At 36.0% G+C, this 26,411-nt stretch overlaps 1 protein-coding gene and 1 non-coding gene across 3 annotated transcripts; one reads left to right on the forward strand and one right to left on the reverse strand.

Annotated features, from left to right (window-relative positions):
* Positions 1 to 4,763: 4,763 nt before the first annotated feature.
* LOC130979207 (uncharacterized) lies at positions 4,764 to 13,584 on the reverse strand. Of its 2 annotated transcripts, XM_057902584.1 has the most exons (6): positions 13,168 to 13,584; positions 11,438 to 13,068; positions 10,338 to 10,754; positions 9,837 to 10,066; positions 9,123 to 9,344; positions 4,764 to 5,467 (listed from the first exon to the last, which is right to left on the reverse strand). In XM_057902584.1, the coding sequence occupies exons 1-6, from the start codon at positions 13,338 to 13,340 to the stop codon at positions 5,453 to 5,455; spliced, it is 2,688 nt and encodes an 895-aa protein (XP_057758567.1). In that variant the 5' UTR covers positions 13,341 to 13,584; the 3' UTR covers positions 4,764 to 5,452. The 2 variants fall into 2 exon arrangements, with proteins under 2 accessions (XP_057758567.1, XP_057758566.1); XM_057902583.1 differs by lacking the exon at positions 4,764 to 5,467 and having other exon boundaries at positions 8,921 to 9,344.
* An 11,551-nt stretch (positions 13,585 to 25,135) lies between these two features.
* LOC130984244 (small nucleolar RNA R71) lies at positions 25,136 to 25,243 on the forward strand. Its single transcript, XR_009088190.1, has one exon. It is a non-coding gene; the product is annotated as a small nucleolar RNA R71 (small nucleolar RNA).
* The last annotated feature ends 1,168 nt before the right edge of the window (positions 25,244 to 26,411 follow it).

Genomic DNA, 26,411 nt, shown 5'->3' on the forward strand with positions numbered 1-26,411 from the left:
GCTTTGTGAGTAAGTATTTAAGAGCAGCATGGTCAGTGTACACAATCACCTTTGATCCCACTAGATAGGATCTAAACTTGTCAATGGCATAGACCACTGCAAGCAACTCTTTTTCTGTGGTTGTGTAGTTCTTCTGTGCATCATTTAGAACACGGCTAGCATAATAAATGACATGCAGAAGTTTGTTATGCCTCTGTCCCAACACTGCACCAATGGCATGATCACTGGCATCACACATTAATTCAAATGGTAATGTCCAATCTGGTGCAGAGATTACTGGTGCTGTGACCAGCTTAGCTTTCAGGGTCTCAAATGCCTGCAGACACTGTGTGTCAAACACAAATGGTGTGTCAGCAGCTAACAGGTTACTCAAAGGTTTAGCAATTTTCGAAAAATCCTTGATAAACCTTCTGTAGAATCCTGCATGCCCCAGAAAGCTTCTGATTGCCTTAACATTGGCAGGTGGTGGTAATTTTTCAATTACCTCTACCTTTGCCTTATCCACCTCTATTCCCCTGCTTGAAATTTTGTGCCCAAGGACAATTCCTTCAGTCACCATAAAGTGACATTTCTCCCAGTTTAAAACTAGGTTAGTCTCTTGGCATCTTTTCAGGACAAGTGCTAGGTGATTAAGACAGGAGCTAAATGAGTCTCCATATACTGAAAAGTCATCCATGAAGACTTCCAGAAATTTCTCTACCATATCTGAGAAGATAGAGAGCATGCACCTCTGAAAGGTTGCAGGTGCATTGCATAGACCAAAAGGCATCCTCCTGTAGGCAAACACGCCAGAAGGGCAAGTAAATGCTGTCTTCTCTTGGTCCTGAGGATCTACTGCAATTTGGTTGTAGCCTGAATAGCCATCCAAAAAGCAGTAGTAATCATGGCCAGCTAGTCTTTCTAGCATTTGGTCTATGAATGGTAAAGGAAAATGATCCTTTCTGGTGGCTGTATTGAGCCTTCTGTAATCAATACACATGCGCCACCCTGTGACTGTCCTTGTAGGAACCAGTTCATTTTTTTCATTATGAACCACTGTCATGCCTCCCTTTTTGGGAACAACTTGGACAGGGCTCACCCAGGGGCTATCAGAAATAGGATAAATAATCCCAGCCTCCAGTAATTTAGTGACCTCTTTCTGCACCACCTCCTTCATGGCTGGATTTAGCCTCCTCTGTGGTTGAACCACTGGTTTGGCATTATCCTCCAACAGGATCTTGTGCATGCATCTAGCTGGACTAATGCCCTTGAGATCACTTATGGACCACCCAAGAGCTGTCTTGTGTGTCCTTAGCACTTGAATCAGTGCTTCCTCTTCCTGTGAATTTAAAGCAGAGCTTATAATCACTGAAAAAGTGTCACCCTCTCCCAGAAATGCATATTTCAGGGATGGTGGTAGTGGTTTGAGTTCAGGCTTAGGAGGCTTATCCTCCTCCTGAGGAATTTTCGAAAATTCCTTTGCCTCCTCTGGCTCTTCCTGATCAGTTTGAGCATCTTTGAAGATGTCCTCAAGCTCTGATTCTAGGCTTTCAGCCATATTGATCTCTTCTACCAGAGAGTCAATAATGTCAGCGCCCATGCAGTCATTTGGTGTGTCTGGATGCTGCATAGCTTTTACAGCATTCAACTTGAACTCATCCTCATTGACTCTCAAGGTTACTTCCCCCTTTTGTACATCAATGAGAGTTCGTCCAGTTGCTAGGAAAGGTCTTCCTAGAATGAGAGTTGCACTCTTGTGCTCCTCCATTTCCAGCACCACAAAGTCAGTTGGAAAGGCAAATGGCCCAACCTTGACAATCATGTCCTCTATTATGCCTGATGGGTGTTTAATGGAGCCATCAGCAAGTTGGAGGCATATCCTGGTTGGTTTGACTTCTCCAATCAACCCAAGCTTTCTGATAGTGGATGCAGGTATTAGATTGATGCTTGCTCCAAGATCACATAAAGCTGTCTTGGTGCAAGTGCTTCTAATGTGCATGGTATCAGAAAGCTTCCAGGATCTTGAAGCTTTTCTGGTAAGCTTTTTAGAATGACTGCACTGCATTCTTCAGTGAGAAACACTTTTTCAGTTTCTCTCCAATCCTTCTTATGACTTAGGATTTCCTTCATGAACTTAGCATAAGAAGGTATTTGCTCAAGTGCCTCTGCAAACGGGATCTTTATTTCAAGAGTCCTTAAATAGTCTGCAAAGCGGGCAAATTGCTTATCCTGTTCCGCTTTGCGAAGTTTCTGAGGATAAGGCATCTTGGCTTGATATTCTTCAACCTTAGATGCTGCAGGTTTATTCCTTACAGAAGTGGTTGAAGAAGCCTTTTTAGAGGGACTACTGTCAACACTCTCAGGTGTCTGATCTTCCCTTGGCGTTTGAACGCCAGGAATGGGTGGAAAATGGGCGTTTAACGCCAACTTTTCCCCCTTTTCTGGCGTTTGAACGCCAGAACTAGGCAAGGAATGGGCGTTTAACGCCAGCTTTCCTTCCCTTTCTGGCGTTTGAACGCCAATATTCCTCTCTGGGCTCTTTCTATCCTCAGAGGGATTTTGAACAGTGGTTTGGTTGTCCTCTGTCACTTGTTCCTTGTTTGGCTTTTTACTCTTTTGAGCAGTGTTATTCAAGGTCTTCCCACTCCTCAATTGAACTGCTTGACACTCCTCTGTTATCTGTTTAGATATTTGCTGTTTTGCTTGATTCAACTGTAGTTCTATGCTCTTATTAGCAACTTTAGTTTCATTGAGCATCTCTTTAAATTCTGCTAACTGTTCTGTCATCAGGAGTAGTTGTTGATTGAGCTCCATTATCTGTTCTTGAGGATTAGAGTCAGTGACTACTGTCATGACTTCCTCTTCTGGAGAGAACTCATTGCTAGAGTACAAATATTGGTTTCTAGCAACAGTGTCTATAAGCTCTTGAGCTTCTTCAATTGTCTTCCTCATGTGTATAGATCCACCAGCTGAGTGGTCTAAAGACATCTGAGCTTTCTCTGTAAGCCCATAGTAGAAAATGTCTAACTGTACCCACTCTGAAAACATTTCAGAGGGGCATTTCCTTAGCATACCTCTATACCTCTCCCAGGCATTGTAAAGGGATTCATTATCCTCTTGTTTAAAGCCTTGGATGTCCAACCTTAGCTGTGTCATCCTCTTTGGAGGGTAAAAATGATTCAGGAATTTGTCTGACAACTGTTTCCATGTCTTTATGCTTGCTGTAGGTTGGTTATTCAACCACCTTTTGGCTTGATCTTTTACAGCAAATGGAAACAGTAATAATCTGTAGACATCCTGATCTACCTCTTTATCATGTACTGTGTCAGCAATTTGTAAGAACTGTGCCAGAAACTCAGTAGGTTCTTCCTGTGGAAGACCGGAATACTGGCAATTTTGCTGCACTATGATAATGAGTTGAGGATTTAGCTCAAAGCTGCTTGCTTTGATGGGGGGCGTGCAGATGCTACTCCCATATGCAGCTGTAATGGGGTTAGCATATGACCCCAGAGTCTTTCTGGACTGATTAATTCCACTTAAGTCCATAATGGACAAAAGGGAAATGATAATGATTGCAAAGAGATAAATTTTGTTTATTTTATTTTATTTTTTGAAATAACCGAAAAAAATTAAAATAAAATAAAGGAAAATTAAAATGAAAATTCGAAAATCAAAAGAGAAAAAGATCAAAGTAAATTGAGAACTGAATCAATTAGTAAAAAAAAGATTTTGAAAACAGCAATTAAAAAGATATGATTGAAAAATTTTTATGAAAAAGATTTGATTTTTAAAAAGATGAAAGAGAAAAACACAAAAAGACACCAAACTTAAAATTTTTAGAAATCAAACACAAATTTTTTTCGAAAATTTTAAAGGAAAAACACAAAGAGGACACCAAACTTAGAACTTTTATGAATCAAAAAGGAACTAAGGACATGCAAATTCGAAAAACTAAAAGAAGAACAAAAGCATGCAATTGACACCAAACTTAAAATATGAACTAGACTCAACTAAAAGACTCTAAACCAACAAAAATAAAACAGTCCTAATCTAAGCAACAAAATAAACCGTCAGTTGTCCAAACTCGAACAATCCCCGGCAACGGCGCCAAAAACTTGGTGCACGAAATTGCAATAACACTTTTGCAATCCCGCACAACTAACCAGCAAGTGCACTGGGTCGTCCAAGTAATACCTTGCGTGAGCAAGGGTCGATCCCACGGAGATTGTCGGCTTGAAGCAAGCTATGGTTATCTTGTAAATCTTAGTCAGGATATCAGAAATTATCAGGATTGATTGTAAAAAGCAAAAGAACATGAAATGGTTACTTGTATTGCAGTAATGGAGAATGGGTTGAGGTTTGGAGATGCTCCATCTTCTGAATCTCTGCTTTCCTACTGTCTTCTTCATCAAACACGCAAGGCTCCTTCCATGGCAAGCTGTATGTAGGGTTTCACCATTGTCAGTGGCTACCTCCCATCCTCTCAGTGAAAATACGTCCCTGATGCTCTGTCACAGCATAGGCTAATCATCTGTCGGTTCTCAATCAGGCCGGAATAGAATCCAGTGATTCTTTTGCGTCTGTCACTAACGCCCCGCCCTCAGGAGTTTGAAGCACGTCACAGTCATCCAGTCATTGAATCCTACTCAGAATACCACAGACAAGGTTTAGACCTTCCGGATTCTCTTGAATGCCGCCATCAGTTCTAGCTTATACCACGAAGATTCCGATTAAAGAACCCAAGAGATAACTACTCAATCTAAGATAGAACAGAGGTGGTTGTCAGACACATGTTCATAGTTGAGAATGATGATGATTGTCACGGATCATCACATTCATCCGGATTAAGAACAAGTGTTATCTTAGAATCGAAGCAAGCATGATTGAATAAGAAACAGTAGTAATTGCATTAATCCATCAAGACACAGCAGAGCTCCTCACCCCCAACCATGGGGTTTAGAGGCTCATACTGTGGAAAGAAACGTGTAAGAAATGTTATGAGGTCATAAGGTACGGATACAATGTCAAAAGATCCTATAAATAGTAAACTAGTGTCCTAAGGTTTACAGAAATGAGTAAATGACAGAAAAATCCACTTCCGGGCCCACTTGGTGTGTGCTTGGGCTGAGCAATGAAGGAATTTCGTGTAAAGACCTTTTCTGGAGTTAAACGCCAGCTTTCATGCCAGTTTGGGCGTTTAACTCCGAATTTTATGCCAGTTCCGGCGTTTAACGCTGGAATTTCTGTAGGTGACTTTGAGCGCCGGTTTGGGCCATCAAATCTTGGGCAAAGTATGGACTATTATATATTGCTGGAAAGCCCAGGATGTCTACTTTCCAATGCCGTTGAGAGCGCGCCAATTGGGCTTCTGTAGCTCCAGAAAATCCACTTCGAGTGCAGGGAGGTCAGAATCCAACAGCATCTGCAGTCCTTTTCAGTCTCTGGATCAGATTTTTGCTCAGGACCCTCAATTTCAGTCAGAAAATACCTGAAATCACAGAAAAACACACAAACTCATAGTAAAGTCCAGAAAAGTGAATTTTAATTAAAAACTAATAAAAATATACTAAAAACTAACTAAAAGATACTAAAAACATACTAAAAACAATGCCAAAAAGCGTATAAATTATCCGCTCATCAACACCCCTACACTAGAAGGGTCAACTTTGATCAAAGGTTAGACCAAGTCCTCATAGACATTTGTGAAGAGGGCGCTCAATGGAAGAGAGATTCAAGAAGGAAGCCGGTTCAACTGAGAAGGCATGACCTCAAGCCCGTGGCTAGGGGATGGTTGGAGTTTATCCAACGCTCAATCATTCCCACTAGCAACCGGTCTGAAGTTACTATAGACCGGGCCATCATGATTCATAGCATCATGATTGGAGAGAAAGTAGAAGTTCATGAGGTTATAGCCCAAGAACTTTATAAGGTGGCGGACAAGTCCTCTACCTTGGCAAGGTTAGCCTTTCCTCATCTCATTTGTCACCTCTGTTATTCAGTTGGAATTGACATAGAAGGAGACATCCCCATTGATGAGGACAAGCCCATCACTAAGAAAAGGATGGAGCAAACAAGAGATCCCACTCATCATGAAATCCCTGAGATACCTCAAGGGATGCACTTTTCTCCACAAAACTATTGGGAGCAAATCAACACCTCCCTAGGAGAATTGAGTTCCAACATGGGACAACTAAGGGTGGAGCACCAAGAACATTCCATCCTCCTCCATGAAATTAGAGAAGATCAAAGAATCATGAGAGAGGAGCAACAAAGGCAAAGAAGAGATATTGAGGAGCTCAAGCACTCCATAAGATCTTCAAGAGGAAGAACAAGCCGCCATCACTAAGGTGGACCCGTTCTTTAATTTCCTTGTTCTTCATTTTTCTGTTTTTCGAAAATTATGCTTATGTTTATCTATGTTTGTGTCTTATGGTCATTAATGTCTTAGTGTTTATGCCTTAAAGTTATGAATGTCCTATGAATCCATCACCTTTCTTGAATGAAAAATGTTCTTAATTGAAAAAGAGAAGAATTGCATGAATTTTAAATTTTATAACAGATTAATTATTTTGATGTGGTGGCAATACTTTGACTTCTGAATGTATGCTTGAACAGTGCATATGTCTTTTAAATTTGTTGTTCATGAATGTTGGCTCTTGAAAGAATGACGAAAAAGGAGACATATTACTAAGGATCTGAAAAATCATAAAAATGATTCTTGAAGCAAGAAAAAGCAGTGAATTCAAAAAAAAAAAAGAGTATATGCAAAAAAAAAAGAGAAAGAAAAAAAATAATAATGAAGTTGTGATCCAAGGCCAAAAGAGTGTGCTTAAGTGTGGATTTTTTATGATAATTAAGTTGTGATTTTTTATAATAATTAAGTTGTGATCCATTAACGCTCTGCCACCAGTCTATAGTTTGTTCTACATTAGTTTAGTTGGATTTTTTATTTTCGTTAGTGGATTCTAGGTTGTTGGAATAAGGTAGTTCAGTTTGTAGATTCTAGGTTTGTTGCAAGTTTTGAGAATTGGAAATTTCTCGGTTGGCTGATGCTTTGCTTGCTTATATAAGCTTGGTTACTTCTATTTGTTATTGTGTTTGGCTGTATTAAGTGTGGAAGTTGTTGAATGGATAAGCATTGCAGCTGAAGTTTGTTTGTTTATGATAAATTTGTACATTGCGTGCTAGGTGTTCCGATTAAATGCCTCTGTGATGCTTTGAGTTTGAATTATATGTTGTAGTTACCATATAGTTTGAACCGCTCTTTGTTTAGGCAAATTGTTCAAGAATAATGCACTTTAGGTTGTCTCTTGATGCTTGTTTAAGTTATGAAACTCATGTTTATCCATTGCTCATGGTAGCTCTTCATGCTTGTGGTTGATGTTATTTTTGTTATGAAAACACCTAAATGAGTGAAATGCTCAAACTTCTTGCAATTTAGGTGATTTCATAGACAGAATGCTTTAATTTTGTGAAGTGATGGTGACTTTTAATGATAAATTATGAATAATTTATTTTGTGAAATTGTTAAATTTTGAATTTTATTAGTTTAGAAATGATTGAATTTAAATTTTTAAAATTATGTATTGAATTTTTTATGATTTTACTCTATATTTAATTAAACCGGTTCAACCACGGTTCAACCCCGGTTGAACCATTGAACCATTGAACCAATAACTCGACCGGTTCGATGACCGGTCCGGTTCTCGCAACCTTGGTTTTAACCTAATAAGAGGTTATAAATACCTCCTTAGCTATTGTAGTTGTAGAATAGAATGATTTAGAGGTTTAAAACCCCTTTTTGGTTTCGTAATGAAATCATGGTGTGGACAATTAAAGTTGAAGAGTCCCTCTCTTATTGCATCAGGGAATTGGTTAGAAGGTTGAGGAGTCCCTTCGAATTAATTCCCAAACTATGGCGTTGACAAGTTAGGTTGAGGAGTCCCTTTCTTGTTACGTTAAAAAATTAGGTAGAAAGTAGAGTGATTCTCTTTGTATTCAATTTCAACCTATCCTTTTTGTTTCTATTTCAATTTCAATGTATTTTTTTTATTCAATTTCAATTCTTGTCTTATTTATCCTTTTATTTTCGTATCAGAATCTCTGCTCAAATTTTCGCCGTCGCAAACTGATTCTCTTTTAAGCTCACTTTGTCACTGCAGTTCCTCCTTTGCTGTGGAATCTCTCTCTCTCTCTGTCGCAGTAAAATATTATACAGTTTGATTATGTTATTCTCTCTCTTTCTTGAGTTCTTCAACAGTTCAATTTAATTTTATTCTTATTTTGTTAATTATAACAATTTTAAATTACTATACTTTTTATTTTAGATTCTAATTGCTGGACAGAGTAGATTTTAGTTGCTATAATTGTCAAAAATTAATCATGATTTCAGTTTGATTAACTGTTGATTAGTCTCGTTGCTGGACAAAATAAAATCTTTTTTTTTTGTTATTTTTGTTTTATTAATTTTGGAATAATATTTATGATGGTGCATGATACTTTGTTAAATTTTTTGGAATGATTTTGTTCATAAGAACTTCTAAAGAATTTGAATGTGTATTTTTTTTATGGATGAGGTTTTATATTTTGCTGTATATAACTTGTATTACTTAAATGATTTGTGATGAATGTCTTTATTTAATTGAAAACTTATTTGCTAATGTTTTTTTTTTTTTTTTGTAGTAAAACATTGAGTTTATTTTGACTTTTTTTTAATTATAAATTTAATGTTTAAAGTTGTTTTTAAATTTTTAATAATAAATTAGATAATTTATTATGTGAAATTATCAAATTTTAAATTTTATTAGTTTAAAAATAACTAAATTTAAATATTAAAATTAAATATTAAATTTTTAATAATTTTATTTTCTATTTAATTAAACAGATTAAATTACTAAATCACTAAATACCAGTTCATTGATAGGTTGAGTTCTCGCAACCTTTGTAATAAGCGTTATCCATATCTATATATATCTTTATATCGTTATTATTATACATATACAATGGAACAAAATGAGTTCAATGTATGCAGATGCTCCTAGATGGTAGTTTAGGTATATAATTAATTTTCTGTGTTAAATTAAAGTATCTCTATAGTTCTGACTTCTGATTCAACATGGAAAAAGCGAGAAAGAAGGTTCAACCTGAACGTTCTTCCTGCTCAAGAATCTGATGCGGTGCAACTTTTCGTTACACCATAGAACCTGTTCCTTCCTTAATCTTGACATGCTTAGGACCCTTGAAATTAATCTCAACCCAACTTGGGCAACCAATTGCTCATGATCAAGTTCGTCTTGGTGGTGCTTTTGGAACTTCCTTACTATGCAATTCCCACTCCTCACCAAGTCCTTCAGCCATTTCTCCTTCTGCATACATACAAACCAAGAATCTAAATTTGTAATTTATTATGAGCATCTATTCTTTTGATGAATTTTCTTTTTTATTTTGTATTAAAAATTAATCAAACTAATAATAGATAACAGAAAATAAATAACATTATTTTTTACAAAAGGTGAGAAATGTGTGCATGTATTTAGTATTTTCTTTAACAATTCTATGATAACTTAATCTTTTTCTTAAAAAAAATTACAAATCCACAATCACTTATTTTTATTTACAAAAAATAAAAATACTATAATAAAAATGTATGCTTATGTGAAAAAAGAAATTATATAGACTAATGATACAATTAAACAAAATACTTAGTTTTTCAAAATCCTAAATTAAAGGGTCTCATGTAGTATAATAAAGAAATTATATAGACTAATGCAAATGTATAATAAGAGTACTGATATGACCTGAAATTGAAGGGTCTCATGTAGTATAATCCTTTTTCATCTTTGCATATAGTAGCATACCTTATGTAGTTGAACTCTCATATCATCTATAAGACCTGAAGTTGAAGGATCTTTGAGTTCAGCTGGAATTCGCTGAGAAAGTTTAAGGACCACGTTCCCATAATCCTTATCTGCTCCGGCAAATTCCCAGTACACCCTCATGCATTCTTTTATGATATCTGCCAACCTTCCACTTGTAATTGGAACCTCTTCTTCTACTTTACTCATATTCCTATCCTTCAAGCTATCAACTACCGAAAAGAAAAGGGAAAAAAATCTCAGATGAGGCAGCAATTTGTTGCACAAATACAAATACGCGCATACTTGGGTGAAGCTAAGTTATATGCATGCAAAAAATTAATCACTATATATTTGTGTATAAATATATATTGTTTAATTTATTTTTAATGTGTACTTTTTATTTGAACATATATTCAACATGAGTTACTGATATTTTTCGTACACATAACATTGTTAAATATAAGATGAATAGAAACTAAATATTTGATTTTGATACTTCACCTTTGATGGCCGGAACTTGGAGAAGGTTGCGAATGACGCAGCGGTTCTTGACATAGTTATGAATCCTCGGCCCTTGAAACGGCTCATTCTCTATGAACCTTTGCAAGAGAACTTGGAAAAGTTGAAACTCACCAGCAACAAGGTTATACCTATGACCATGACTATGATGTTCTTGTTGCAACTCTTGTGCCTTCTTGTGTTGCCAACAAAGGATTTCCCATGAGAGACAAACTTGCCCAACATAGACCAATTCAAGATCTCTATGAAGTTCATGAACACGTTTCAAAATTGGATCATTTGTGTTCTTTGATCCTTTTCTTGGCCATAGATTATGGGAAATCACGGGCTTTGCACCTTGGGTTGTGGATTTTGGTATCGAAATTAATTTAAGAGGGTCTTTGTTAAGTTGAATTAGACCTACAATAATTGTAAGCAGCAAAGTAGGTGAGTTAATAATAATAAAACAAATGGATAGCAAAACCCAACAATAAAAGATATTAGCTTGATTATTATTTTATTGCTAAAGAAACAAGTTTTCTTTTGCTTAGAGTACAATACTAGAAACCAATCCGGGTCAAATCTCAAAAAAACACTATTTCAAGGTTCCTTCATCTTTATTGAATGCTTTAAATTCTAAAAACTAGGTGAAATAAATCCCAATATCCCTGATACTTTAACGTCTTTAATGTATAAAGTAGACCTATCTGTTCAATTATATGAAGCAGACTTGTCACTATCTATTCAATTATTGTTGAGAAATAAACTAGAAATGAATAGCTTTATGTGTACATAATTAAACAAGATATGACTGGTGTAAAACAAGGGCCCACCATTAACCATTGTACTTAACAATTATTTGAAAGTAAAAGAAAAAGTGTGGCATAAATTCATCAAGAAAAAAGGCGTTATAGAATATTATGAAATTACCAGGAAAAAAATGAACTTCAATATGCTACTTTTGATGATGCAGATGGGATGAGAGTTTGGTAAAGCAAGATGCTGAAAACTTTCAAAAGAACAACGTTGAAATTGTTCAAAAATTCAAAATGCTCTAACAACACCAATTTTAACAATGATATGAAAATTAATTTGGTTCTTACCTAATGCATGCATGGTCTGGTAATTCAAGATATCCAGTTTCTTCATCTTCTCTGCATAGCTCTTGTAAACTCTCTCAATTTCATCTATTTGTTCACTGTATTCAACCTTCTCTGCGACTTCCAATTGCTCAAGATCTTCATCAAACCCCATTTTCGGTTTCGGAGACTCCGTTAGCTCTTCTTTTTCGTTCTCCGCCTTCTCCTCTTCTTTCTCGTCTTCGTCCTCGCCCTCGTCCTCTTCTGGAATTGTGGCTAGTCCTCCTCGCCTTGCATTTTTCAACTCCAGCTTCAATTGCTCCACCAAATCATCATGCTCCCATTCCAAATCATCCTCGTTAGTATCAAAATTGGAATCCGGTTCATTCGATTGAAGATTCTTTTTGCACTTAGCTTCACTTTTCTTCATGTCATTGCTCCACCCTTTCTCTTCATGTGTGTTGAAGGACTTCGAATCGTTCTTAACCTGTCCCATTTCTATGAACCCATCATCATCATCATCGGATGAAGATTGCTTCGCATCCTCACCTTCGATTCGATCCTCTTGCATCATCAGCTTCATAATCTTAGTCTCAAAGCTTTCATCAATGCTCTTACCAACAAGAAACTCATATGTTAACGAATCACTGTCAACTTTGTTGTCGACGTTGCCCCAGATTAAGCCACTTGAGCTAGATGACTCCGACTCCGAATCCGATACTATCAAGTTTTCATTGAAAAGGAAGTCATCATTATCTTTGTCGGACAAATCAGTTTCAACAAATGGGTGGCTCTCGAACCAAAATGGAACACTAGTACTAGGATTAGGAGGAGCAGTAGTACTAGAACCCTGTTCTTGAACAGAGTCCTTTGTTTCTCCATGAGCTACAGAGTCCTCTGCTTGTGAATCAAGAGCTGAAAATTGTTTGGCACTGTCGGTACATGAATTATGAGAAATGGTTGTTGAAACATATGGACCCATGTAAAATTCTCTAAAGCTGAAGCTCATGGCTGTGGGCTCTTCTATGAACCCACTAATTGTGTCTTTTCCGCACATGTACTCACACTTCCTCGTGTTCGTTGTGAAATTAGTCTCCACAGTTTCCTCTTCTTTTTCTTCTTCTCTGTTCTTGGTGTTAAAACCATTCTCCATGAAAACAGATTCCTCTGTTTTGCTTTCATCAATTTTCTCACCACCTTCAAGAACACTAGAATTGCTTTCGATTAACCCCAAGAACTCTGTCTCATCTTCATCTAGTTTACATTTACGAGGATCCCAGTCCATTTCCATGAACACAAATCCCTCTTCTTCAGCAACATTCTTCTCAGCATCTTCATGAACAGAAGAGTTACTCTCCATGAAATCAGATCCATCTTCTTCACCTTCTATTCCACTTTCCGCATGGTCTTTATTAGTATCACATTCAACCTTCTTCAAAACAGAGCTCTCTGTTTCTCCGTCACTTTTTTCATTATCTTCCATGGAAGCAGAGCTCTCTGTTTCTATTTCAGTTTGTCTTTCTTCACCAACTTCTAGAAAATTTTCACTCCAAAAGAAGAAAGTAGCAAGTTTTTCTGAGATCCCATTGGCCTCAGAATCTGCATCAGGTGGTTGAACGTTAACCTCATTCTTTGCATCACCAAGCTGAAGAAACCTGAAATCACAAAAAGGAAAAAAAAAAGATATAAAGCATTATTCATATTGAATGGAATCGCAAACACTAACCAGAGAAATAATAGTCAACAGAACAAACCTTAATATGTATCTCAGTATGAGCCCAGAGAAATAAACCACAACAGTGGATATGAAACCCCACAAAGAACGAAAAGCCCAGAACATGTTGCCATAAACAAAATCATTCACAAAGCTTATATTGATGGAACCATCGACGTGAGTTTTAAGCACAAGAAGGTTCTTGGCACCCATCAAGTTACAATGGGCCTTTTTGGAAGGAAAGGCGTTGTTTTTAATGCTCAAGAAAGAAAACTCCAAGGCAATTAAGACTTGTGATTACTACTATTATCATTATTTATTGACATGGGAAATTATGGAATGTGAGAGATTCATTGTGTGTAGAAGAAATAGAAATCAGTGGGAGGAAGATGATGTTATAAAGTGAGACGTGTGCTTGATATTTTGGTTTTGAACCTCAGAGAAAGAACAATGGAAGGAGAGAGCGAGATTCTGGGAGAAGATTGTGCACATTTGTCCAAAGCCAACGTGTTTTCTTTCGAACACACTTTTGGTATTTTAAAAAAGTTTTTAGACAAATTCCAAACCAAACTTCCATTTCAATTTCATTTTGGGTGTATAAAATATCACATTAATATTAATATTTATATGACTATATATTATAATAATAATTTAAAACTAAATACGAAATTTGTCACTTAAAAACTTAATTTAACTTTAATTCAATTTAAATTTAATATTATTATTAATTATTCTATCAAAATAATTTTTCATCGTTTAAAAAATTACACAACAATTTTCTAAGTAAAGTGTCACGTGGTATTATAATGTCGTAAGTTAATGCCACGTGTCACAAGATGATTAGTTGACATATCAGGTCAATGACATCTAATACGTCACGTGTCACTTGAGATTTAAAAAAGTTATGTTATGTGTACATTAAAATCAGTCATCAAAGTCAATCACCAATATAAAATACATGATAGAATACAAATACACATTATACATATTGAAAATAAATTAAACCACACATGTATTTAACACAAATACATTGGTAGCTGATTTTAGTGGCTGATTTTGGTGTACAAATAACATTTAAAAAGTTATTTATAATCAAAATAGTCCTTGATAATCCAGACGTAAATTATTTTCATCTCTAAAATTTTAAAAATTAATAAAATTAGTCCTTATATAAATTTTTTTTATTTTTTCTTCATAATATTATATTAAAAATATTTTTTGATAGTAATAATTTTGATATTATTTTTTAGACTTTAATAAACAAAATTCTCTTTACATAAAATAACAAAAGTAATTAAACTATTACAAAGTTATTTTGTTATTTGTATTTTAAAATTTTACATTTTCAAATTATAATTTTTATAGTGAAATTTTTTTATTTAAATGAGTTTATCAAATTATTGTTGATTATATATTTAAAAATTTAATATTTTAAATCTCATTAAATAATATAGTAATTATTTTAAAATTTAATTTTTTTAAATTTTTAAAAATTATGATTTTTATTATTGTTTAATTTATATGGTAGAACTCAATAATTGAAAAACTAATTTGTGGAATCACTTGTTGAATCTTAATATTTTAATATAATTTTTTAAAAATAACCACTATATTTATTTAGTGAGATATAAAAGATTATAAATAAAAGAAATTTATATAAGGACTCATTTGATTAATTTTTTAAATTTTAAAAATAAAAATGACTTATGTTTAAATTTTTAGGAACTATTTTGATTATAAATAACTTTTTTTATATGTCAAATGACACGCAACGTGCTAGTGTCACTCACTTAACACGTTAACTAATCATCTTGTGACACATGCATTAACCTATCATGTTATCATGGCATGTGACACTTAACGTAACACAGTATCATTTAACTAACCAAAAGACTAATTTGATTTACGTTTTATTTTTCAAGAACTAATATGACTAAAAAATTTATTTGAGAACTAATTTAAAAAATAAATGATCTTTTAAAGACAAATTTAACTATCAAACTAAATAATAAATTTATGCAATCAAACATATATATAACGTTATAATGTATAAAAATAACAATTTTATTAAAACAAATCATATATATATAGTCTCTTTGAAAAAAATACATCTTCAAATGATGTTAATATTAATGACATAACATTAAAATTGTATGAACGATTTAATTGAAATATATTGTTGGAATAAAAAATTGTAAAAATTGAAAAAAATAAAATTTATACTAAATAAATTATACAATACTAATATAATACAACAATAATATAATAATTAAACAATATCTATGTTGTCTGTTTTATTTGTAGTTTTATTATCATCTTATAAATTAATTTATTATAATAACAAATTAAAAACAAATAAAAATATTCTTAGAAATTAAATCAATCTAAATTTTATATTATTGCTATAATTATTCGATCAAGATAGTTATCCTTCATTAAAAAGTTATGCAAAACTTCTTTTAGTCAAGTGATATTATTAATTATTAATAATAATTATATAAGTTTAATTACTTTGAAATTCTCTGTAATTTCACTTTATTTTTAGCTAAATTTATGCAGTTCTATATAACTTAAATGTTTTCTATTAAGTGTTTACATTACGCCAAAAATCTCATAAAAAAATATTGCTATGATGTATGGGTATTGATACGGACATTAGATTCGACACGACACGAAATATATAGACACACGAATTTTAAATTCTTATAAAATACAGGGACACGTTATATATATTTATATAAATTATAATAATATTTTGATATTTTATTGATATTAAAATATAAATTAGTTTTTTAACTATTTTTAATATTTTTTAATTATATAAAGTATTTAAAATATTTTTGTTTTCATAAAAAATAATATATATTATTTCTATTTCAAGAATACATGTTAAGAATAAAATTGTATACGTTAATATATGATGGTATGTAGGTATGTCTAAATATATCCGGAGAAGAATTTTTTATTTTTTATTAAGATACAATTGGTGGACATAAAAAGCACGCGTGTTAGACGAATGTCGATGAATGTCGTATTCGAAATATATCCGACACATAAATACGACAACTCAGTAAAGTATTTGTGCTTAATAAATTATAGAACACTCATTACAAAATTTTTAAATAATAAAGGCATCCAAAATACTTGTATGAAGGAGAAATTTGATGGACAACATTTAAATTAAAGGAATTTAATTGAATTTTTTTACGAAGTAAAAGTTTGGTTACAAATTTTAAATAAAGAGTGTTGTATACTACATTGGCTCATTTCATAAGTAATCAGTGTAATCTTCCTTTTAATGATATCATCAAGCAGAGTTAAGTTGTTTCCTTAACAGTTAGTGTGTGGGTGGTACTTGACGTTCTGCCTCACACGTTTGTTGAGACTTTATGTGGACTCCGTGATTGATTTTAAGGCAGTTTAATTTTCTGAGTTATTTGATTTGATTTTTTGTTTATTAGTTTACTTAACTTGGAATTAATCTGGGAGTGAGACTTTGATTCAGTGTGGGTCATGTGTTCAATGTTTCTTATTATTTAGGAAATGTTATTTTCTCCTATGACATATTTCATGTGTATTTTAAGAAACCTTCTCATTATTAGGTTTGAGGTTAACTTTGAGATGTGTTATACTATTCAATACACTAATTGAATTATTATATTATTATTATTATTATTGTAAAATTGTTAACATAGTAAATTCTTTTCGGTAACAAAGAGAGTAAATATTTAAATGTAATATTGATACATAGTGTATAATAAAAAAATATAATAAATATTTATTTGTTCTTCACGATAAAAAAAGCATATTTTTCGACGCAAAAAATCGACGATTATTTCTTTTGTCGATATTTTTCGACAGCTTAATGTCGATATTTAAAAAAAAGATCATAAAAAATAAAATAATAAAATCAACAGCCTGGCTGTCGATTTTTTTTATGCATTAACCCTTTCTTTATTATCGTTATATTGACGACGAACTAGGAATGGTAAATACTTTTATTTTAAAACCGACAGATATGGCGTCTATTTTTATATTTAAAATATCGACAATGTTTATCGTCGATAAATTTGAACGGTCTAGATTTCTTTCTAAAATCAAATAAACGATGTGAATTTAATGTATAAAATAGATGCTAAGAGTGTTGATTTTTTTTCAAATTAAAATTGACAAATATGCTGTCAATTTTTATTGCTAAAAACATAGCCCCGCGTCCACTTCCCGCCAGCACGTTCAGAAACAGAATTCCCCCAAATTCCCCATTTCATCAGCAACTTTAATTTTACCCCAAATTCACCAACCCTCATTCTTCGCTGCCGACGTTGCTCCTCACTGTTGCGCCACCATCAATCCTCTTGTTCACGTTGCCGTCGCGCTCTGTAGCTGTTGTGCCGTTGTCGCTCCCCACGTTCGCACCACTATTGCTCCTCTTGCTCGTGCCGCCGTCGCTCTGCTACTGCCGTGCCGTCGTCGCTCCTTCTCTCTATTGTCGTCGTCGCTCCTTCTCTCTATTGTCGTCGTCGCTCCTCCTACTTTGGTCCTTCTCCGTTCTCTCTCAATCGAGCTCACAAGAACCAGGTGCCTTTATCTGATTGTTACTGAACTCTTTTCAAAGCCAACTTCAGTTTCATTTGAAAATCCCCTATTTCAGGTGTAAACTATGATCTAATCATAATCTCCTATTTTCTAAATCTAGAAATTGTAACACCCTAATTACCCTAAGCCTTACCCCATACCGTAAAGTAAAGGATAACTAAGTGCCACGACGGTTCTAAGGCTTATACGATTATATATATATATATATATATATATATATATATATATATATATATATATATATATATATATATAAAGGAATAATAATAATACGAGAAGCTCAATGAAGAAATTACAGCTCAAAAAGCAGAAACAAAAAAAACGCGAAGCGTTCACAGGATAACTAAAAATGTAAAGGATAAGATACAAGTACAAGACAACAAAGTATATGTAGATATATAAACATAATAGTCATAGAATACTAGCCTCAGCTTGCAGAGTTTGGACCGACTAATTATATACAGACAGAACATATTTTGGTAAGTTAAAACAGTACACAACATATCTCTCAAAGTAAGCCCTTAAAGCCAATAAAGATACAAAAGTGAGAGTACTAAAACAAAATATCCAAAAGAAATCCAAAATATGATAAAGATCCTCTGCTCTATCACCATTCCACAACTCACTGAGGTGAGTTGTGACCTGCATCTGAAAAATAATAACGTAATATGATATGAGAACCAGAGATTCTCAGTATGGTAATAGTTCCCATTAATGTAAGATATAAGATTTCGGGACGCCAGAGACAATCCTAGAACTTCACATCAAGCATAAGATTCAACTTATAAGACAATTTAAATAAATCCTTAAACAGGTCATCTAACTTAGGAGATTTCTAATCTAACATTTACCCTGCTGTCCCACAGCCTTCGCTAGCCTAACTGCCATGTGATCCCATCGCCACTGCCTTCCAAACCTCCTTGGTGCACAAAATTGCAATCACACTTTTGCAATCCCGCACAACTAACCAGCAAGTGCACTGGGTCGTCCAAGTAATACCTTACGTGAGTAAGGGTCGATCCCACGGAGATTGTCGGCTTGAAGCAAACTATGGTTATCTTGTAACTCTTAGTCAGGATATCAATAATTATTGGTGCGCGAAATTGTGAACAATACTTTTTCACAACTCTCATAATCCCCGGTAATGGCTCCACAAACGTGGTAGCTCAATACCATGGCATTACACAACTTCGCACAACTAACCAGCAAGTGCACTGGGTCGTCCAAGTAATAAACCTTACGCGAGTAAGGGTTGATCCCACGGAGATTGTTAGTATTGAAGCAAGCTATGGTCATCTTGTAAATCTTAGTCAGGTAAACTCAGATGTATATGATGATGAACGAAAATAGCATAAAAGATAAAGATAGTGATACTTATGTGATTCATTGGTAGGAACTTCAGATAAGCGCATGAAGATGCCTTCCCTTCCGTCTCTCTGCTTTCCTACTGCCTTCATCCAATCCTTCTTACTCCTTTCCATGGCAAGCTCGTGTAGGGTTTCACTGTTGTCAGCAGCTACCTCCCATCCTCTCAGTGAAAATACGTCCCTGATGCTCTGTCACAGCATAGGCTAATCATCTGTCGGTTCTCGTTCAGGCCGGAATAGAATCCATTGATTCTTTTGCGTCTGTCACTAACGCCCTAGCCTGCTAGGAGTTTGAAGCACGTCACAGTCATTCAATCATTGAATCCTACTCAGAATACCACAGACAAGGTTAGACCTTCCGGATTCTCTTGAATGCTGCCATCAGTTCTCGCCTATACCACGAAGACTCTGATCTCACGGAATGGTTGGCTCGTTTGTCAGGCGAGCACTCGGTTGTCAGGCGATTAACCATGCATCGTGCAATCAGGAATCCAAGAGATATTCACTAAGCCTCAGATGCTTGTAGAACAAGAATGGTTGTCAGTCACCTTGTTCATGAGTGAGAATGGTGATGGGCGTCAATCATCACCTTCATCATGTTGAAGAACAAGTGATATCTTGGACAAAGAACAAGCGGAATTGAATGGAAGAACAATAGTAATTGCATTAATACTCGAGGTACAGCAGAGCTCCACACCTTAATCTATGGTGTGTAGAAACTCTACCGTTGAAAATACATAAGAACAAGGTCTAGGCATGGCCGTGAGGCCAGCCTCCCAAAGTGATCAAAAGATCTAAAGAAAAAGGTTCCAAAGATCCCAAGATTTCTAATACAATAGTAAAAGGTCCTACTTATAGAAAACTAGTAGCCTAAGGTGTACAGAAATGAGTAAATGACATAAAAATTCACTTCCGGGCCCACTTGGTGTGTGCTTGGGCTGAGCAATGAATCATTTTTCGTGTAGAGACTCTTCTTGGAGTTAAACGCCAGTTCTGGTGCCAGTTTGGGCGTTTAACTCCCATTTGGGTGCCAGTTCCAGCGTTTAACGCTGGGATTTCTTGAGGTGACTTTGAACGCCGGTTTGGGCCATCAAATCTTGGGCAAAGTATGGACTATCATATATTGCTGGAAAGCCCAGGATGTCTACTTTCCAACGCCGTTGAGAGCGCGCCAATTGGGCTTCTGTAGCTCCAAAAAATCCACTTCGAGTGCAGGAAGGTCAGAATCCAACAGCATCTGCAGTCCTTTTTGGTCTCTGAATCAGATTTTTGCTCAGGTCCCTCAATTTCAGCCAGAAAATACCTGAAATCACAGAAAAACACACAAACTCATAGTAAAGTCCAGAAAAGTGAATTTTAACTAAAAACTAATAAAAATATACTAAAAACTAACTAGATCATACCAAAAACATACTAAAAACAATGCCAAAAAGTGTACAAATTATCCGCTCATCACAACACCAAACTTAAATTGTTGCTTGTCCCCAAGCAACTGAAAATCAAATAAGATAAAAAGAAGAGAATATGCAATGAACTCCAAAAACATCTATGAAGATCAGTATTAATTAGATGAGCGGGGCTTTTAGCTTTTTGCCTCTGAATAGTCTTGGCATCTCACTCTATCCTTTGAAATCCAGAATGATTGGCTTCTTTAGGAACTTAGAATCCAGATAGTGTTATTGATTCTCCTAGTTAAGTATGATGATTCTTGAACACAGCTACTTATTGAGTCTTGGCCGTGGCCCAAAGCACTCTGTCTTCCAGTATTACCACCGGATACATACATGCCACAGACACATAATTGGGTGAACCTTTTCAGATTGTGACTCAGCTTTGCTAAAGTCCCCAATTAGAGGTGTCCAGGGTTCTTAAGCACACTCTTATTGCCTTGGATCACAACTTTATTTCTTTCTTTTTCTTTCTTTTTTTCTTTCTCTTTTTTTTCTTTTTTTTTCGGGTTTTTTTTTTTTTTTTGTATTCACTGCTTTTTCTTGCTTCAAGAATCATTTTTAATGATTTTTCAGATCCTCAGTAACATGTCTCCTTTTTCATCATTCTTTCAAGAGCCAACATTCATGAACCACAAATTCAAAAGACATATGCACTGTTTAAGCATACATTCAGAGAACAAAAGTAATGCCACCACATCAAAATAATTAAACTGTTATAAAATTCAAAATTCATGCAATTCTTTTTCTTTTTCAATTTAAGCACGATTTATTTAAGAAAGGTGATGGATTCATAGGACATTCATAACTTTAAGGCATAGACACTAAGACACTAATGATCACAAGACACAAACATGGATAGACATAAGCATAAAAAAAATCGAAAAACAGAAGAATAAAGAACAAGAAAATCAAGGAACGGGTCCACCTTAGTGATGGCGGCTCTTTCTTGCTCTTGAAGATCCTATGGAGTGCTTAAGCTCCTCAATGTCTCTTCCTTGTCTTTGTTGCTCCTCCCTCATGATTCTTTGGTCTTCTCTAATTTCATGAAGGATGATGGAGTGTTCTTGATGCTCCACCCTTAGTTGTCCCATGTTGGAACTCAATTCTCCTAGGGAGGTGTTTAGTTGCTCCCAATAGTTTTGTGGAGGAAAGTGCATCCCTTGAGGTATCTCAGGGATCTCTTGATGAGAGGGGTCTCTTGTGTACTCCATTCTTTTCTTGGTGATGGGCTTGTCCTCATCAATGGGGGTATCTCCCTCTATGTCAACTCCAACTGAATAACAGAGGTGACAAATGAGGTGAGGAAAGGCTAACCTTGCTAAGGTAGAGGACTTATCCGCCACCTTGTAGAGTTCTTGGGCTATGACCTCATGAACTTCCACTTCTTCTCCAATCATGATGCTATGGATCATGATAGCCCGGTCTATGGTAACTTCGGACCGGTTGCTAGTGGGAATGATTGAGCGTTGTATGAACTCTAACCATCCTCTAGCCACGGGCTTGAGGTCATGCCTTCTTAGTTGAACCGGCTTTCCTCTTGAATCTTGCTTCCATTGTGCGCCCTCTTCACATATGATTGTGAGGACTTGGTCCAACCTTTGATCAAAGTTGACCCTTCTTGTGTAAGGATGCTCATCTCCTTGCATCATAGGCAAGTTGAACGCCACCCTCACACTCTCCGGACTAAAATCCAAGTATTTCCCCCGAACCATAGTGAGATAATTCTTTGGATTCAGGTTCACACTTTGGTCATGGTTCTTGGTGATCCATGCATTGGCATAGAACTCTTGAACCATCAAGATTCCGACTTGTTGAATGGGGTTGGTAAGAACTTCCCAACCTCTTCTTCGGATCTCATGTCGGATCTCCGGGTATTCACCCTTTTTGAGTGAACAGGGGACCTCGGGGATTACCTTCTTCAAGGCCATAACTTCATAGAAGTGGACTTGATGCACCCTTGAGAGGAATCTATCCATCTCCCATGACTCGGAGGTGGAAGCTTTTGCCTTCCCTTTCCTCTTTCTAGAGGTTTCTCCGGCCTTGGATGCCATAATGGTTATGGAAAAATGAAAAAGCAACGCTTTTACCACACCAAACTTAAAATGTTTGCTCGTCCTCGAGCAAAAGAAGAAAGAAGAGAGTAGAAGAAGAAGAAATGAAGAAGAAGGAGATGGTGGTGTGTTCGGCCAGTGGTGTTTAGGTTGTGTGAGGATGAAGGGTTGAAGAAGGGTATATATAGGAGAGAGGGGGGTAAAGGTTCGGCCATTATGGGTGGGTTTGGGAGGGAAAGTGGTTTGAATTTGAAGGGTGAGGTTGGTGGGGATTTATGAAGGATGGATGTGAGTGGTGAAGAGAAAGATGGGATTCGATAGGTGAAGGGTTTTTGGGGAAGAGGTGTTGAGGTGATTGGTGAATGGGGGAAGAAGAGAGAGAGTGATGGTGGGGTCCTGTGGGGTCCACAGATCCTGTGGTGTCAAGAAAAAGTCATCCCTGCACCAAATGGCATCAAAATTCACGTTTTGAGCCATTTCTGGCGTTAAACGTCGGGCTGGTGCCCATTCCTGGCGTTTAACGCCAGGTTCTAGCCCTTTTCTGGCGTTTAACGCCAGTCTGGTGCCCCTTTCTGGCGTTAAACGCCCAGAATGGTGCCAGACTGGGCGTTAAACGCCCATCTGCTAGGCTTACTGGCATTTAAACGCCAGCAGCATCTTCCTCTAGGGTGTGCTGTTTTTCTTCCTGTTTTTCATTCTGTTTTTGCTTTTTTCATTGTTTTTGTGACTTCTTATGATCATCAACCTACAAAAAAGATAAAATAACAAAAGAAAATAGTTAACTATAAAACATTGGGTTGCCTCCCAACAAGCGCTTCTTTAATGTCATTAGCTTGACAGAGGACTCTCATGGAGCCTCAGAAATACTCAGAACCGTGTTGGAACCTCCCAACACCAAACTTAGAGTTTGAATGTGGGGGTTCAACACCAAACTTAGAGTTTGGTTGTGGCCTCCCAACACCAAACTTAGAGTTTGACTGTGGGGGTTCTGCTTGGCTCTGTTTTGAGAGAAGCTCTTCATGCTTCTTCTCCATGGTGACAGAGGGATGTCCTTGGGCTTTAAACACCAAGGATTCTTCATTCACTTGAATGATCAACTCTCCTCTATCAACATTAATCATAGCCCTTGCTGTGGCTAGGAAGGGTCTGCCAAGGATGATGGATTCATCCATGCACTCCCCAGTCTCTAGGACTACGAAGTCAGTAGGGATGTAATGGTCTTCAACTTTTACCAGAACATCCTCTACAAGTCCATAGGCTTGTTTTCTTGAGTTGTCTGCCATCTCTAGTGAGATTTTTGCAGCTTGCACCTCAAAGATCCCTAATTTCTCCATTACAGAGAGGGGCATGAGGTTTACACTTGACCCTAAGTCACACAAGGCCTTCTTGAAGGTCATGGTGCCTATGGTACAAGGTATAGAAAACTTCCCAGGATCCTGCCTCTTTTGAGGCAGTTTCTGCCTAGACAAGTCATCCAGTTCTTTGGTGAGCAAGGGAAGTTCATCTTCCCAAGTCTCATTTCCAAATAACTTGTCATTTAGCTTCATGATTGCTCCAAGGTATTTAGCAACTTGCTCTTCAGTGATATACTCATCCTCTTCAGAGGAAGAATACTCATCAGAGCTCATGAAAGGCAGAAGTAAGTCCAATGGAATCTCTATGGTCTCATTTTGAGCCTCAGATTCCCATGGTTCCTCATTGGGGAACTCAGAGGAGATTGGTGCACGCCCATTGAGGTCTTCCTCAGTGGCGTCCACCTCCTCTCTTTCCTCTCCATATTCGGCCATGGTTATGGCTTTGCACTCTCCTTTTGGATTTTCTTCTGTATTACTTGGGAGAGTACTAGGAGGGAGTTCAGTAACTTTCTTGCTCAGCTGTCCCACTTGTGTCTCCAAATTTCTAATGGAGGACCTTGTTTCATTCATGAAACTTTGAGTGGTTTTAATTAGATCAGAGACCATGGTTGCTAAGTCAGAGGGGTTCTGCTTAGGATTCTCTGTCTGTTGCTGAGAAGATGATGGAAAAGGTTTGCCATTGTTAAACCTATTTCTTCCACCATTATTATTGAAACATTGTTGAGGTCTCTCTTGATTCTTCCATGAGAGATTTGGGTGATTTCTCCATGAAGAATTATAGGTGTTTCCATAGGGTTCTCCTAGGTAATTCACCTCTTCCATTGAAGGATTCTCAGGATCATAAGCTTCTTCCTCAGATGAAGCTTCCTTAGTACTGCCAGGTGCATTTTGCATTCCAGACAGACTTTGAGAAATCAAATTGACTTGTTGAGTCAATATCTTGTTCTGAGCCAGAATGGCATTCAGAGCATCAATCTCAAGAACTCCTTTCTTCTGACTAGTCCCATTGTTCACAGGATTCCTTTCAGAAGTGTACATGAATTGGTTATTTGCAACCATTTCAATTAGTTCCTGAGCCTCTGTAGGCGTCTTCTTCAGATGAAGAGATCCTCCAGCAGAGCTATCCAAGGGCATCTTGGATAGTTCAGAGAGACCATCATAGAAAATACCTATGATGCTCCATTCAGAAAGCATGTCTGAGGGACATCTTCTGATTAATTGTTTGTATCTTTCCCAAGCTTCATAGAGGGATTCTCCATCCTTCTGTCTGAAGGTTTGGACTTCCACTCTAAGCTTACTCCATCTTTGAGGTGGAAAGAACTTTGCCAAGAAGGCATTGACTAGCTTTTCCCAAGAGTCCAGGCTTTCTTTAGGTTGAGAATCCAACCATATTCTAGCTCTGTCTCTTACAGCAAAAGGGAATAGCATCAGTCTATAGACCTCAAGGTCAACCCCATTAGTCTTGACTGTGTCACAGATTTGCAAGAACTCAGCTAAAAACTGATGAGGATCTTCCATAGGAAGTCCATGGAACTTGCAATTCTGTTGCATTAGAGAAACTAATTGAGGCTTAAGCTCAAAGTTGTTTGCTCCAATGGCAGGGATAGAGATGCTTCTCCCATAGAAATCAGGAGTAGGTGCAGTGAAGTCACCCAGCACCTTCCTTGCATTGTTGGCATTGTTGTTGTTTTCGGCTGCCATGGGTTCTTCTTCCTTGAAGAATTCGGTCAGGTCCTTAACAGAGAGTTGTGCTTTAGCTTCTCTTAGCTTTCGCTTCAAGGTTCTCTCAGGTTCAGGGTCAGCTTCAACAAGAATGCCTTTGTCTTTGTTCCTGCTCATAAGAAACAGAAGAGAAAAAGAAAAATGTGGAATCCTCTATGTCACAGTATAGAGATTCCTTGAAGTGTCAGAGGAAAAGAAAAATAGAAGAAAGAAGATAGAAGAATTCGAACTTGATGAGATAGAGTTCGAATTGTGCATTAAGAAGGAACAGTACTCCATAAATAGAAGGATGTGGGAAGAGGGGAGGAAAATTTTCGAAAATTACTTAAAAAGTTTTTAAAATCATTTTGAAAAATTGATTGATAATTTTCGAAAACTCAAAGTGGAAAAAGAATCAAGTGAGTTTTGAAAAAGATTTTGAGATTAGAAGTTAAAAAGATTTGATTGAAAACTATTTTGAAAAAGATGTGGTTGAGAAGATATGATTGGTTTTTTTAAAAAAAATGTGATTGAGAAGATATGATTTGAAAACAATTTTAAAAGATATGTTTTGAAAATTATTTTAAAAGATTTGATTTTGAAAATTAGTGACTTGCCTAACAAGAAAAGATATGATTCAAACATTAAACCTTTCTCAACAGAAAAGGTAACAAATTTGAGATGTTCAATCAAATCATTAATTGTTAGGAAGTATCTTTGAAAAAGGAAAGAAATTGATTTTGAAAACATTTGATTGAAAAGA

The sequence above is a fragment of the Arachis stenosperma genome, chromosome 5, assembly GCF_014773155.1.
Source record: "Arachis stenosperma cultivar V10309 chromosome 5, arast.V10309.gnm1.PFL2, whole genome shotgun sequence".
In the NCBI taxonomy this organism is placed as follows: Eukaryota; Viridiplantae; Streptophyta; class Magnoliopsida; order Fabales; family Fabaceae; genus Arachis; species Arachis stenosperma.